At 38.3% G+C, this 15,000-nt stretch overlaps 1 protein-coding gene across 5 annotated transcripts in view; it reads right to left on the minus strand.

Moving 5' to 3' along the window:
* The window catches only part of LOC144966151 (uncharacterized), a 73,368-nt gene that overhangs the window by 12,126 nt on the left and 46,242 nt on the right, over window positions 1–15,000 (minus strand). For all 5 annotated transcript variants that reach the window (XM_078902273.1, XM_078902276.1, XM_078902274.1 and 2 more), the window contains 4 exons: window positions 12,234–12,415; window positions 11,389–11,499; window positions 6,754–6,874; window positions 1,719–1,919 (listed from right to left, as the gene is read on the minus strand). In XM_078902273.1, coding sequence (XP_078758399.1) covers window positions 1,719–1,919; window positions 6,754–6,874; window positions 11,389–11,499; window positions 12,234–12,415 — 615 coding nt within the window. The remainder of the gene's footprint in view (window positions 1–1,718; window positions 1,920–6,753; window positions 6,875–11,388; window positions 11,500–12,233; window positions 12,416–15,000) is intronic.

The raw sequence follows: 15,000 nt of genomic DNA on the forward strand, positions 1-15,000 counted from the left end.
GAATATAAAAACAAACATAGATCACACACCGACAAAAAAGGTACCTATAAAAATAAAAATAAAACAACTAACAACAAATAGATAGATTTGTGGTATCCGAGTCATTCTATCCTTTGCATTGGCCATAAACAATGATTAGATAATTAATCAATTGCCTGTGCTTGATGTGTGTGTGTGTGTGTGTGTGTGTGTATGTGTATGTGTGTGTGTCGGTGGGTGGGTGGGTGTTGCAATTGTTTTCGTGTGACATGCATCGTATGTCACCTTGACTCGGGGCATGGTTTATCTAGATCACCAAACGATATCACATACATAGGCTCACTTGGAGATGGCAACGTTTTAAAGTTTCCCTTTTTATAAAAACAAAAGTCCTTTAGGAAGCGACAAGGGCCATAAAGCATGGCTTTATTCTTATTTTTCTCGCGTGAAATAATCAATCACAGAAGTCTACCTCTTTATGTAAGAATGCTGGTCAATGGGAACGATCTATATTCATGTTTTCGTCCAACCAACACATCATTCACATGAATTGTTGCTGTCCGATGGTTGGATATTTCTGAACAAATATAAACACGCTGCTTTGTTTACAAATGTTATAAAAATACCCATGTGTCAAGCTGAATCAAATGACCAATCGTGATGATAGATATTTAAACAGCTGTGAACACTTTTCACTAAGTGGGTCACTTTAAAGTACATTTTGCAATGTGATCAATGACCTCGAGCCAGTGACTTCTTACTATCAGTAGACAATGCCTCGAGCACATGGAAAGTTAATATAGATCATGCCCATTACAAATTACTTCCCGCAATATCTGACTTTTCCCAGTGATCTAATCCCAGATGAGCCTGATTTAAAATATGAAATGTACTCTGAATTCAAATCAGGCTTGATTACGTGTAATTTGTGCGACTATGTGATCTTGTGTCAGTCAGTAAGACGAGCTATTCAACCGGTTAAACTGTTAGTCAACAAAAGATTATGTGTGCGTGTGTGTGTGTGTGTGTGTGTGTGTGTGTGTGTTTGTGCCAGTGAGGAGTACAGTGATCAGCTTGTGGTTCTTATTCTTATAGATAGTATGCGCTTGGCTAAGAAGCTCATAACATTGCCATCCGGAAGTATAACGGACCAACACACAAAACTGTGTGTATCCATGAACGTTTATAGTCAGGTTAATACAGTTCAGTGAGCATTACTCATAAACGCGGATGGCAGAAAACAATAACAAAGCCCTGAGTGACGTCATCTTCGAACTATCTATATATATAGATCATGTAATTGTTATTAGTTATTAGTAGGCTTGTAATATGACTTATATAAGTGCATCCGTTGGTTTGTTGTTTTATTTAATTCATTTATATTTTTCTTTGTTATTGTTTTGTTCTTTGTTTGTTTGTTTGTTTGTTTGTTTGGGTTTTGTTTTTTTTTTGTATTTTTTTGGTTTGTTTTTTGGGTTTTTTTTGTTTTGTTTTGTTTTTTGTTTTTTTGTTGTTTTTTTTTTTTTTGGGGGGGGGGGGTGTTTTACTTTTTAGCAGGGTTATGGGAATCAAAACTTTAAAACATTCTTAAAGCGTTTCAATCTTTAAAATCAATTTCTGATACCCCATGCAGACATGAAATCATAAAGACACACACACATACGTACACACACATACATACACACACAAACACAAACAAATACAAACACGTGCACACAGGGAGATAGGGAAAAGGTTACCAGGGCTTTATCCTTGATAATCTCCATGGTGAGTGGGTTCCTTCTCCCAACAAGCCGCTCCAAATTCTTGAAATCCAAGATGAAGACAGTGGTCAGAGCTGTACATCTCACCGTGGACATCATTGTGTCTAATTTCATCACCAGCTCCGTGTCGCCAAAAACTTCACCACTGTACACACTACACAGACACGTGGTTTTCTCCTGAAACACACAACAAATGCGTTATAGATAGTATGCGCTTGGCCAAGAAGCTCATAACATTGCCATCCGGAAGTATAACGGACCAACACACAAAACTATGTGTAACCATGAACTTTTATAGTCTGGATAACACCGTTTAGTGAGTATTACTCATAAACGTGGATGGCAACGTCATTCTATCTATACTTAAATAAATACGTGCTGCTATGTGGTCTAATAGTTTGACATTCGTCTTCAGATCGGAAGGGCCTGGGTTCGAGTCCCGCTATGAGCGGTGAATATTTGAATAAAAGGCTCTTTCCCTCATTTTCTCATCAAACTCGGGTGTAAAATGAGTACCTAGCCGTTAACAGTGTTGTTTCCGTCGGAAAAATTGTTGTAATGCCTAACAGTCGTCATGCCTCGTCCTACACGTTAATAGTTAGTGTTAGCTATGAACCCCGTGTTGTGCGCTTGGAGCACGTATTCAGTGGATAATGCGGGATAATATACTATGATATATTAATTATGCTTAGGAAGTGGTTATTCAGTATCAGATACTGAATAGTGCTTTGCCACTATTCAGTATCCATAAGGAACTCTTTTTCATAGAGAGAGTGAAAAGTGCGACAATCTCGGTTGAATGGAAATAAACTGTTGACCTACTTCCAGATTGAACACATGCACTAACTGACAGCCCGAATCAAAGCTGTAAAAATATTTTGATCGTTATTTTTTTTTAATTTCTGCTTTTATGCAATTAACATTGTTCAAAATATCAAATAAGAGTGGCATTCAAATCCATTTTTAAATGTCTAAATAGACATGATCAAATGTCACTTAGAGTTCAGTGACACCATGGCTTGGTGGATATAAGCTGTTTGACTCTGAGTTTAAGGTTCAAGAGTTCAAATCCCGGTAGGGGTAACTTGTTTTTTTTCCCCATTATTTTTTTTTAATTCCTTCTGTCTATTGATATTTTTTTAACTTTTGTTTTTATAATTTTATTTGCTTGTAATATACTTTAATGTTGATATTATACTATTGTACTTTTATTATTATTATTATTATTATTATTATTATTATTATTATTATTATTATTATTATTATTATTATTATTATTATTATTATTATTATTATTATTATTATTATTATTATTTCTACTTACTTACTATTATTATTATTGTTGTTGTAATCGTCATCATCACTATTATGATTATGATGATTATTTTTTTTTAATCAAGTAGTTGGAGTGATTTAATCAGTTATCGATTTATTACGAATATCTTTTATGTGTTATCATCTCGTTGTTGTTTTTCATTATTGTGCTCTTCTATTGTTCATTATTTTTAAAAATCTTGCTTTTTTTCTGTTTGTCTCATTTGTTGTTGTTGTTCTTGTTGTTGTTTGTTTGTTTGTTTGTTTGTTTTGTCATCTAAGGCAAACCCGATTCATTATAAATATGTGGGCAGACTTTCTGCATTTTTTAATTGAGCGATGTACTTCCGTGAATTAATTGCCGTACTATATTAAAATTTACGTGATAATAATAATAATAATAATAATAATAATAATAATAATAATAATAATAATAATAATAATAATAATAATAATAATAATAATAATAATAATAATAATAATTTAAATAGATACTGAATATTAGACTACAATTGACATCTATTTACTGAATACACGTGGTATTGTTAGGGGTGTTTCTTTTTTTACGAAACCTGCCAAAACACGCCGATACCCGACAAAGTTATGGGAAGTAGGCAGCAGTGGGGAGTGAACCTGGGACTCAGGGAAGTGTACACCGTTGGGGAGTGAACCTGGGGCTGGGTTTCGTAAAAAAAAAAGCAATTACTTTTTTACGAAACCCGACAATATCCGACAAAGTTATGGAAAGAAAGTAGGCAACAGTGGGGGAGTGGACAGGAGATTCAGGGAAGTGTACACTATTGGGGAGTAAACCTAAGTCTATGGTTTTTTGGCGGGTTTTGGCGGATTTCGTAAAAAAGTAATTGCTTCATTCTCGTCTGGTACCCATCTCCCATAGTCCGGCTTCATTTCCCACTGGTATCCATCTCCCCTAGTCCCAGGTTCATTTCCACTGATATCCTCTTCTCACAGTCCCAGGTTCACTCCCAACCGGTGTGCACTTCCCTGAGTCCCGGTTCATTGCCCAATGGTGCCCACCTCCCATAACTTTTGAAAATTTCGGTAGGTTTCGAAATAAAAGTACATTCTGAGCTCACTGTCCACTAGAATCAGCCTCTGGCAGTCCCAGGTTCAATCCTCATCAGTGTCCAAATCCCAGATTCACTCCCCACTGCTGCCTGCTTCCCATAACTTTGTCGGGTTTTGGCGGGGTTTCGTAAATAAGTAATTCCCCCTCCCCCTTGGTATTGCTTTTTTACAAAATCCAGAGTCCCAGGTTCACTCCCCACAAGTGTACACTTCCCTGAATCTCAGGATCACCCCCCACTGTTGCCTGCTTCAATAAGTTTGTCGGATATTGCCATATTTTGTCGGGTTTCGTAAAAAAGTAATTGCTTTTATATGAAACTCGCTGAAACCCGCTGAAAACCAGAGTCTCAGGTTCACTCCCCACTGGTGTACACTTCCCTTAGTCTCAGGTTCACTCCCCATTATTTGCCTACTTTCCATAATTTTGCCCCATTTTGTTGGGATTTGGCGCATTTTGTAAACAAAAAGTAATTGCTTTTTTTTTTTTACAAAACCCGCCGAAACCCAGTCCCAGGTTCACTCCTCACTGGTGTTTACTTCCACGAATCTCAGGTTCACTCCCCACTGTTGCCTACTACCCATAACTTTCTCAGATATTGCCAGGATTAATCGGGTTTCGTAAAAAAGTAATTGCTTTTATATGAAACTAGCTGAAGCCCGCCGAAAACCATAGTCTCAGGTTCACTCCCCACTGGTGTATACTTCACTGAGTCTCAGGTTCACTCCCCACGCTTTGCCGCATATTGCCGGGTATCGTAAAAAAGTAATCCCCCCCCCCCCCCCCACACACACTTTTTATTGCTTTTTTACAAAACCCAGAGTCCCAGGTTCACTCCCCACTGGTGTACACTTCCCTGAATCTCAGGTTCATCCCCTCCCCCCCCCCTACACACACACACACACACACACGCTGCTGCCTACCTCCCATAACTTTGTCGGATATTGCCGGGTGTCGTCGCGTTTCGTAAAAAGTAATTGCTTTTTATTACGAAACCCGCCGAAACCCAGTCCCAGGTTCACTCCCCACTGGTGTACACTTTTCTGAGTCCCAGATTCACTCCCACATCTGTCCTCTTCCCATAACTTTGTCAGGTTTCGGAAAAAAAAACACCGTACAAAAACCACTATTCAGTGTCAGATACTGAATAGTACAAAAGCACTATTCAGTATCAGATACTGAATAGTGCAAAACCACTATTCAGTATCAGATACTGAATAGTGCTAGCCTTATACTTATAATAACAATAATAAACCTGGATGCAAATATCAGTGCTAGGCCGGTGCAATGTGAGTTCCAGCGTAGCCATCGTTAACTTATAGATAGTATGCGCTTGGCTAAGAAGCTCATAACATTGCCATCCGGAAGTATAACGGACCAACACACAAAACTGTGTGTATCCATGAACGTTTATAGTCGGGTTAAAAGAGTTCAGTGAGCATTACTCATAAACGCGGATGGCAAAAAACAATAACAAAGACCTGAGTGACGTCATCTTCGAACTATCTATAGCCTGACACTGACCAAAAAATGACGTCAAAATGCACGTCTTTGGCCACAAAAGAAAACAAATCGTGAGTTGTATTCAATAGTTCAACCAATGGGACCACTTGTTTCCATGAGCTCTACTAACGACAACTCACTAGGCGGTGCAAAAACCAAAATATGACGTCAAAATGCCAGTCTTTTTGGGTTTCAGTGTCAGGCTATGGATAGAATGCGCTTGGCTCAGGAGTTCACAACATTGCCATCCGGAAGTACAACGGACCAACACACAAACTCTGTGTAACCATGAACTTTTATAGTCTGGTTAATACAGTTTAGTGAGAACAACTCACAAACGCGGATGGCAAAAACAATAACAAAGGCCTGAGTGACGTCATCTTCGAACTATCTATAACTTAACGATGGCTACGGTTCCAGGCGCTATAGATAGTATGCGCTTGGCTACGAAGCTCATAACATTGCCATCCGGAAGTATAACGGACCAACACACAAAACTGTGTGTATCCATGAACGTTTATAGTCGGGTTAATACAGTTCAGTAAGCATTACTCATAAACGCGGATGGCAAAAACCACTAACAATGACCATTGTGACGTCATCTTCGAACTATCTATAGCCTGACACTGACCAAAAAAAAATGACGTCAAAATGCCAGTCTTTGGCCACAAAAGAAAACAAATCGTGAGTTGTATTCAATAGTTCAACCAATGGGACCACTTGTTTCCATGAGCACTACTAACGACAACTCACTAAGCGGTGCAAAAACCAAAATATAACGTCAAAATGCCAGTCTTTTTGGGTTTCAGTGTCAGGCTATAACTTAACGATGGCTACGGTTCCAGGCGCTATAGATAGAATGCGCTTAGCCAAGGAGTTCACAACATTGCCATCCGGAAGTATAACGGACCAACACACAAACTCTGTGTAACCATGAACTTTTATAGTCTGGTTAATACAGTTCAGTGAGAACAACTCACAAACGCGGATGGCAAAAACAATAACAAAGGCCTGAGTGACGTCATCTGCATACTATCTATATAATAATAATATTATTGAGAGTAAAGAGATTTATTTCGAATTTAAGAGAAGCCAGCAAAGACGTACCTGAACCATCTTCTCAGCTGCAGCGTATCCTTCTGTCCTTTTGGTAATCAAATGATCAGACTTGGTGGGCCACACTGCTGGGTCTTCGTACTTCCGGAGTATGGCATTGCGCCTGGACTCTCTGGACAAAGAAAAAATTAACATAATGTAGATAGTATGCGCTTGGCTAAGAATCTCACAACATTGCCACCCGGAAGTGTAAACAAGTGGGATTCCTTGGAAAAAGACTTTCTTCACATGTTCTCACCGCATTCGGGAAGTGTAAAATGAGTACGTGGCCGTTAACAGCGTTGTCTCTGTCGGAAAACATGTAATATCGCCCAACAGGCGTCATGTCTCGTCCTGCATGCTAAGTGTTACTGTTGGCTAGGGACAGTTTGTAAAGCGCTGTGAGCACGTTTAGTGGATATAGCGCTGTAGAAATGCTCTATTTTTGAATAGGGATATCCTTGTCGTGCTAAGGGAGTATCATAGTACAGTCCTCCTTTTCTAAAACCTTATTTTTCAAGAACATATATTGGCAGGTACATCTCAAAGGAACACAATTCAACATGGCGGGTTCAAGCAATTCATTACAATTAACAGAATACAGAAATGAAGGCATTGTGACTTGTTTGATGGTTTGATGTGACCCATCGCCTCAAAACAGTATTAGGTAGGAAGGATCCCCGTGCTGAAAATTATGTTTGTGGCCAAAATCATGACCCTCGGGTTAAGTGTATAGATAGTTCGAAGATGACGTCACTCAGGTCTTTGTTATTGTTTTTTGCCATCCACGTTTATGAGTAATGCTCACTGAACTGTATTAACCCAACTATAAACGTTCATGGATACACACAGTTTTATGTGTTGGTCCATTATACTTCCGGATGGCAATGTTATGAGCTTCTTAGCCAAGCGCATACTATCTATTGGTGAGGTTTTATTTGATACCAAATTAAATTAAACATGTCTGCCCATGTCACTAATGTAACTAAATCCTGCAATCATTTCACTAATGTAACTAGAGATCCTGCAATCATTATCTTAGATCTATTGATGATATTAGAAGGCTTCTTGATATTGATACTACTAAACGTCTTGCTGTCTCTATGATTTTTAGCCGCCTGCATTATTGCAATAGCTTATTCAAAGGTTGTGATAATAATAATGTCATTAATCGACTCCCATCTATGCGCCGTTCAGAGCGGGACTCGAACTCAGGACCTTCCTATCCGAAGATGAGGGTCATACCACAAGACAGCATAGCCGAACATGTTAGATTGACTTAGATTATTTCCAATGGGCATGATCTATATTAACCTTCCATGTGCTCGAGGTCATTGTTCACATTGCAAATAGGATTCAGTAGTCTGATGTCACGCCGCCCGGCAACGGCGACCATCTTGGTTCTAAACAAACAAAATCATTCCTTTTTATTCTTCATGCTGGTTAGAACTTTTCATATGCCTTGTGATCAGAATGTGTAAAAGTCAAAACATGATCAAATTTATGCTTTTTTTCCCCTCTGGATACGCTTTTACGCTCGCCGGAGAAATATTTCATACGGGCGTCCGCCATTGTTCCGATAGTTTAGAGCCAGTGTTACTAAGTTACCATGCGTCATTAGGAAGGAAGTGACGTTACGACTGTTGAAGAGTATTGCTCAAAGTGACCCACTTAGTAAAACGTGTTCACATCATTTTAAATATCCAACATCACGATTTGATTCAGCTTGACACATGGGTATGTTTATATCTTTTGTAAACAAAGCAGCGTGTTTACATTTGTTAAAAAATATCCAATCGTTGGACAGCAACAAATCATGTGATTGATCACCTGGTTGGACGAAAACATGAATATAAATCGCTCCCATTGTATCATTCTCAGTGTAAAAGTGGGGATTGGAAAGTCTATGATGTAGATAACATGTGCGACTAAAGAAGAAGATGAATATAATTGATCTGTATAATGAATACAAATGAGTAAAACTCCAACTCATTATCACACGAACGTGTCGACCATTGTCTATTTATAATACCTAAATAGTCTGCCTTTGATTAATTCAGGTGTTTAGTATATTATATATTCCATCACGCCTCGTGACTTAATATGTCTGGTCAAGGCAACTCACATCACGTAGCCTGGGATATCATACTGGAAAAAACGGACGCGTGACTTAGATATTATTCCATTTGAAGCCGGTTTCATGACAATCCATGATCGCCTCTGGCTAATGAGAAGCAGTTGACAACAAATACCATTTGGCAGCATAAAATCGCTCTCATTTTAATCTATAGATAGTATGCCCTTGGCTAAGAAGCTCATAACATTGCCATCCGGAAGTATAACGGACCAACAGACAAAACTGTGCGTATCCATGAACGTTCATAGTCAGGTTAATACAGTTCAGTGAGCATTACTCATAAACGCGGATGGCAAAAAACAATAACAAAGACCCGAGTGACGTCATCTTCGAACTATCTATAGAGGTTAGGACCAGTTTTAATGACGAACTATAAAAGTCCAATTCTTAAGATTGTAAGTGAAAACATTGAGGAAAAGTATGTCGATAGAGAAAATACTGGATCCATAGTTTTAAAACGACTTATGCTATTCCATAACCGAGGGGCACTGATACAGAAAGCTTTACTGTTAAATTGTTATATTTTTTTACTTTAATCAATAAAAGAGTCAGCAGATCTCAAAGCTCGCACTGGTTTATAGGGAGAAATTAGGTCTTGGATGTAAGTTCATGGATTTATATGCATAACAAAGAATCTTAAAATCAATTCGAAACTTTACTGACAGCCAGTGGAGGGATTTTAGACTTGGTGTCATATATTTAACGATATCTACCTTAAGACAAATGCGATACTTGTTTCTCTCTCAATTTTTAGGAGTTTGATAAATTAATGTTACAGTTAAATGTATTTCTTGTGTTTTTGAAATGATTATCCCTAAGGATGATGACGAGAATATTCTATTGTGCCTTGAGGGGAAATCTTTCGAGATTAAAGACATAGAGATGCACCTGAATATTAATGAGTTAGACACCATTGGACTTATGGGAACGGCCGACTCTAGAAAGATGGAGAAAATGACTCCTCCCCCTCCTCCTCCTCCTCCCCTTTTCCACTTTAAATATGGTACGATTCCATAGTCTTGACGAGAGGGAAATTAGAGCAGGGACTGTGGCACCACATTATTATTCCTTACGTGGTCCGGAACCTAATAATCAAAATATGATCAAAAAAATTTTAAGGGACAGGGTGCTATATTTATGATCAAATATCGATTTTGGGGTTTTAATGTCTTTGAAAAAAGCAACAATTTCTCTTGAATCATCTAAGGGGATTGGTGCTCATGGAATTTTTTAAAAAATTTCATTTTAGGGTGCAATGCATCAACATGCCCAAAATAATAGCAGAAGTAGTAATGACTGTCAAAAATCGTATGAATAGAGCTTCAATACAATAAATAGAATCGTATCGTGTTATGTATCGTTATTTGTCTTGTATTGATGTCTTCTATCCTTATCTCAAAGGCGAACTTCATGGGATGAAGGCGTTGAGAATAACTGGGGGTAAACTCCCGAAAATTACTCATGACATCTCCGGCACCGTGGGCCGTATGGCTATGACTAAATACGTCTTCATCAACCCATGCCCGACAAGTATATTATAACTATAGAAGCTTAACTTTTATTAGTATTAGGAAAAACATTATTCCAGAACCCGTCCCCCTCCCCTTTACAAAAGACGAAATCAATAGAACACGGTCATAATAAAATAAATCCAGTAAAAATATGAAGATAGCGATAAACTTTTCCCGGTTTTCTATTGCCACAAATCAAAATGTTTGGTTCTCCACAAACACTCTTTCGCGTTAGTCAAATTCCCTTAATACATTTAGTAAACCTTAAACGCAGTTGGAAGGGAAGTATTTGGTCTTTCACAAAATGCATTTGATTTTACAATTGCTTTTTTGTACAGAGATTGAATAATCTTCCTCTTTTTAAATTCATTTCATAGTGGCATTAATTAACGGCACTGTCATAGGCTGTAAAAAAAGGGGGAGGGGGGGGGGGAGTAACTCACACTTGACAAGTGTGTTACATATATCACCTCTTAACTACGTCAAACCATCTCTTGTTATCCGTTAACAAGTTCAGGCACTATTGGTATTGTAAGTCAAAGGGAAAAATTCTCACACACCCCCTCTCTCTCTCTCTCTCTCTCTCTCTCTCTCTCTCTCTCTCTCTCTCCCTTCTTCTCTCTCTCTCTCTCTCTCCCTTCTCTCTCTCTCTCTCTCTCTCCCCCTCTCTCTCTCTCTCTCCCTTCTCTCTCTCTCTCTCTCTCTCTCTCTCTCTCTCTCTCTCTTGTCGCGAATTGTTAAACAAAACAGCCCGACATTTGTAGCAACAAAGGCATCGGTTTTGATTCCGGATAAATTCCTGATTGTTGCTGATTGAAATGTCCACCCTTAAGTGACTTAGGAGCTAATAAGTTGATTAGATATGCTGGAAAAGACTTTGCGATGAACTAGGGTCAGACTCAAACATGGCAAGAAATTGCTGCTGTTAATCTAACGATACATCAACCGGGAATATCCGGCTCTAAAGGCCTCATAACTATTGCTACTTGTTATTTTTACCTCAACCACTCGAATTCCTGTGAGTAGAGATCAACGCCTGCCTCAAAGGGCCACATTTTTGGATATTGTTTCTGGTACATATGAGGCTCTAAGTTCATGTTCGCCTGGCCCCTGTGGAAAGATTTGAAAAAAAGTTATGTTTAAGGGATAAGAACAGTATATCAATTACAATAATAGTAAATATTGAAGAAAAAACATTTAAAAATAGCGCATAGCATAGCGTATCATTCACCACTTAGACTCCCGAGGCTTTAGAAAGGGTCCCAAGCCAATAGCAACACTTAACACTTATCATGGGACTGCACCTTGTAATAATCAATTATTGTTTTTTGTTTTCTTTAACAAAGTCAACTCTTAAGGGTACGTGCACATTACGTTTACGTCGTGGCGAGAAAATAATATCTTGTTAGTCTACTATTTGGGTTTTAATGTTTTTGAAAATTGCGATACATTTCTCTTGATAATGGTGAGATATCAAAGATAGCGAATCTTATTGATTAGAAACAATTTTGTTTTCAAAAGTAATTTTTTTTCATATTCCGCAAATTTTGAACTTTTATGATAATTTGACAGAATTCCCAAACAAGCATTTTCAAAATAAATCAGAAAAATAGATACCCTCTAACAAATTTAGGTACTGTTGTATTGAAAATGTGTATGCAAAGTTACTAACCAATACATTGAAAACTGTGGAACTTTATTGATTTTAAAAATTGCAGTCAAAATCCAAGATGGAAATGTTTTCATGGCAAGCAGAAGTATCTGACGAAAAATATGATATTTTAACACAGCTTATCATCAGCATATATCATATGTATAATGAAATGTATTATAGCCATACTTACAGGACAATGAAGTAGAGAGCCGTAACAGGTTCGCCTTGTTTGAAGATTGTTGAGTCGTATGGATAGATCTCCTTCCTCAGACTGAGATGTAGAAGTCGTTTGAATTTGGGGGACATGTGTTTGAAGTAGGGGTGGTTCTCTACAAAATGGCATATCTGATCGTACTCCAGCTCTTGTTGTGCCTAATGTTTAGAGATTGAAATAGAATTAATATTATTGGTGTGCTGGTATCTAGCAATGAAGAGAATGCGTTTAACACTTGTTTTTCTATGATTCATATCTCACAGCAGCTTTTACTAACAAACATTTGTTATGCACTGGCACTGGTTGCTAGGACATAACCCGAACGAGCCCGGAGTTGACCTTCCTCGGGTTGCTAGGCATCTGAACGCCTCACAATCCCATCAGGGGGGTTCGAACCAGCGCTATATAAACGAGCCGCGGGAAATCAAAGGGAGTTCTTGGAAGTTAGTTGAGCTGAACACAATGCCGCCATTCCAGCGGGCGTGTTTTATATTATGTTATTATTGTGGTGATTCTCATTCGTGGATGTCAGGAGAGAGACAAGAAGGATAAGTAGAGTTGTGACGTTCCTATTTGTGTTGTAAATGTAACTTTCCGTTTCCGTAATAAATGTGTCGTGATTGTTAATCTGGATTTCCTGTATGTTTAGTCGTGAAACGCGGACTTTCTCTTTCTTTGTCTTCCCTCTGATCCCAGTGCGGCTATGTGGTCTAGTGGTATGACACTCGCTTTCGGATCGGAAGGTCCTGGGTTCGAGCCTCGCTCGGCGCATAGTTGAGTCCTTGGAGAAGGCTCTTTACTCACATTCTCTCACCGTACTCAGGTGTAAAATGAGTACCTGGCCGTTAACAGCGTTGTCTTTGTCCGAAAGATTGTAATATCGCCTAACAGGCGTCATGTCTCGTCCTACATGTTAAATGTTGCTGTTGACCAGGGACCCCTTGTAAAGCACTTTGAGCACGTTTAGTGGATATTGCGCTATATAAAAGCTCAAGTTTTATTTATTTATTTTCTTATTTTTTTTTTTTTTGATCAGGCTAGGCACAGTGCATGGCCTGATCTTCCACTCCGAGGTAACTTATCAACGAGTTCCCTCTGTCTATCTTCCTTTAGTCTTTTCTTTATGTTGACATTCCGGGCTATCTTGCTCTACCGACTTTCCGGGAGCGGCCCGAATCGTCACATAATATACTATACTCATTTCTCCAATCCGAACACCTCCGTTGACAGCATTTTGTCTGGATTACAGAGACACACCTGCTGGACAGTGGAATCAGTCATGAATGTGTACAAATATAGAAAAGCATCCCTCCCCAGACAACCTGTCCGGATATTGGAGACATCCAGATTGTGGAGTTCCGGATTAGAAAGACGCGATATATATATATGAGCCACACTCAACACGAAAAATGAGATGTACGGTACGTGTCCACATCGCCGGAAGTTCTTGTTAATCAACTACAAACCGAACCACTTCAACAAACAACAACAGTCAACAAACCAACTCAGTCCTGACGATGGCCAATTAGGCCTGAATATATATAATATATATATATATATATATATATATATGTGTGTGTGTGTGTGTGTGTGTGTGCGTGTGTGTGTGTGTGTGGGTGTGTGTGATATGGCATATTTCAGTGTTCTATTTATATTACTATGTAAATTATAACACGTCTGTAAAAAAGAATCCTTTTTGGATGTAACAAAGTATTATTATGAAATCCGCACTAGCATCTTGGTCATTGCACTATAAGAAATTATACCATCCTCAAATCGAACATGGCTTAAGCAAGAAAGAAGAAGAAGAAGAAGAAGAAGAAGAAGGAGAAGAAGAAGAAGATGATGATGATGATGATGATGATGATGATGATGATGATGATGATGATGATGATGATGAAGCAGAAGAAGAAGAAGAAGAAGAAGAAGAAGAAGAAGAAGAAGAAGAAGAAGAAGAAGAAGAAGAAGAAGACGGAGGAGGAGGAGGAGGAGGAGGAGGATGTGGATCGGAAAATAAGAAGGAGAACCCGTTTGATAATAATATTACCTTCGCGGGGTCCCAGGTTTGAAAGTTTTTGCCGCGTCATTTAACTCAATCGATATTTGAAGTTCGAATTTTCTGGCCAAATTGAGAAAAACGCGTCTTTCCAGAGTACGGCAGTTAATTGGTTAAGGTGGCAACAATGGAAGTTTAACTCACTCAACCCTAATACCGACTATATCCGTAGTTCACGGGTTACTTTTACCCCATGTCCATTTATTACATTTTTATGAGACAAATTATAGGCGTAGTATCAAAGCTAATGTTTTTAGTTCTTACATGTTAATGGTAGTTGAATAAAACTATCTGTGCACATGCACATTTTAAATACATTTTTCCAATGTTGAAAAGTAGCAAATAACTAGGATTGAGTGAGTTAAATAAAGCTATGACATTCGTTGTTCTGATGGTTACATGAGCTCTATCTATGAGAGCAATTAATGTTTGTTTGAAGAGAATTTAACCTCGCTTTAGAGGAGATAAAGCAAAGAGATTTCTTTCCTCGAGGCAGATTCAATCCTGATTTTATGCACGTATTGACTTTAGCCTAGTTAAAGGACAAACCAAAAGATATGTCTTCAATTTTGAATGAATTTCTCTTTAGAAAAATAAACGTCTTCTTTCAAAATTAAAAAAATGGAGTAAATAATCTGGCCGACAAGCTGGGAAAATTAGGTGAACTGATGGTGGCACATCATATAT

This window comes from Berghia stephanieae, chromosome 2, assembly GCF_034508935.2.
Source record: "Berghia stephanieae isolate SIO BIC M18660-M18661 chromosome 2, UCSD_Bste_1.3, whole genome shotgun sequence".
Taxonomy (NCBI): domain Eukaryota; kingdom Metazoa; phylum Mollusca; class Gastropoda; order Nudibranchia; family Aeolidiidae; genus Berghia; species Berghia stephanieae.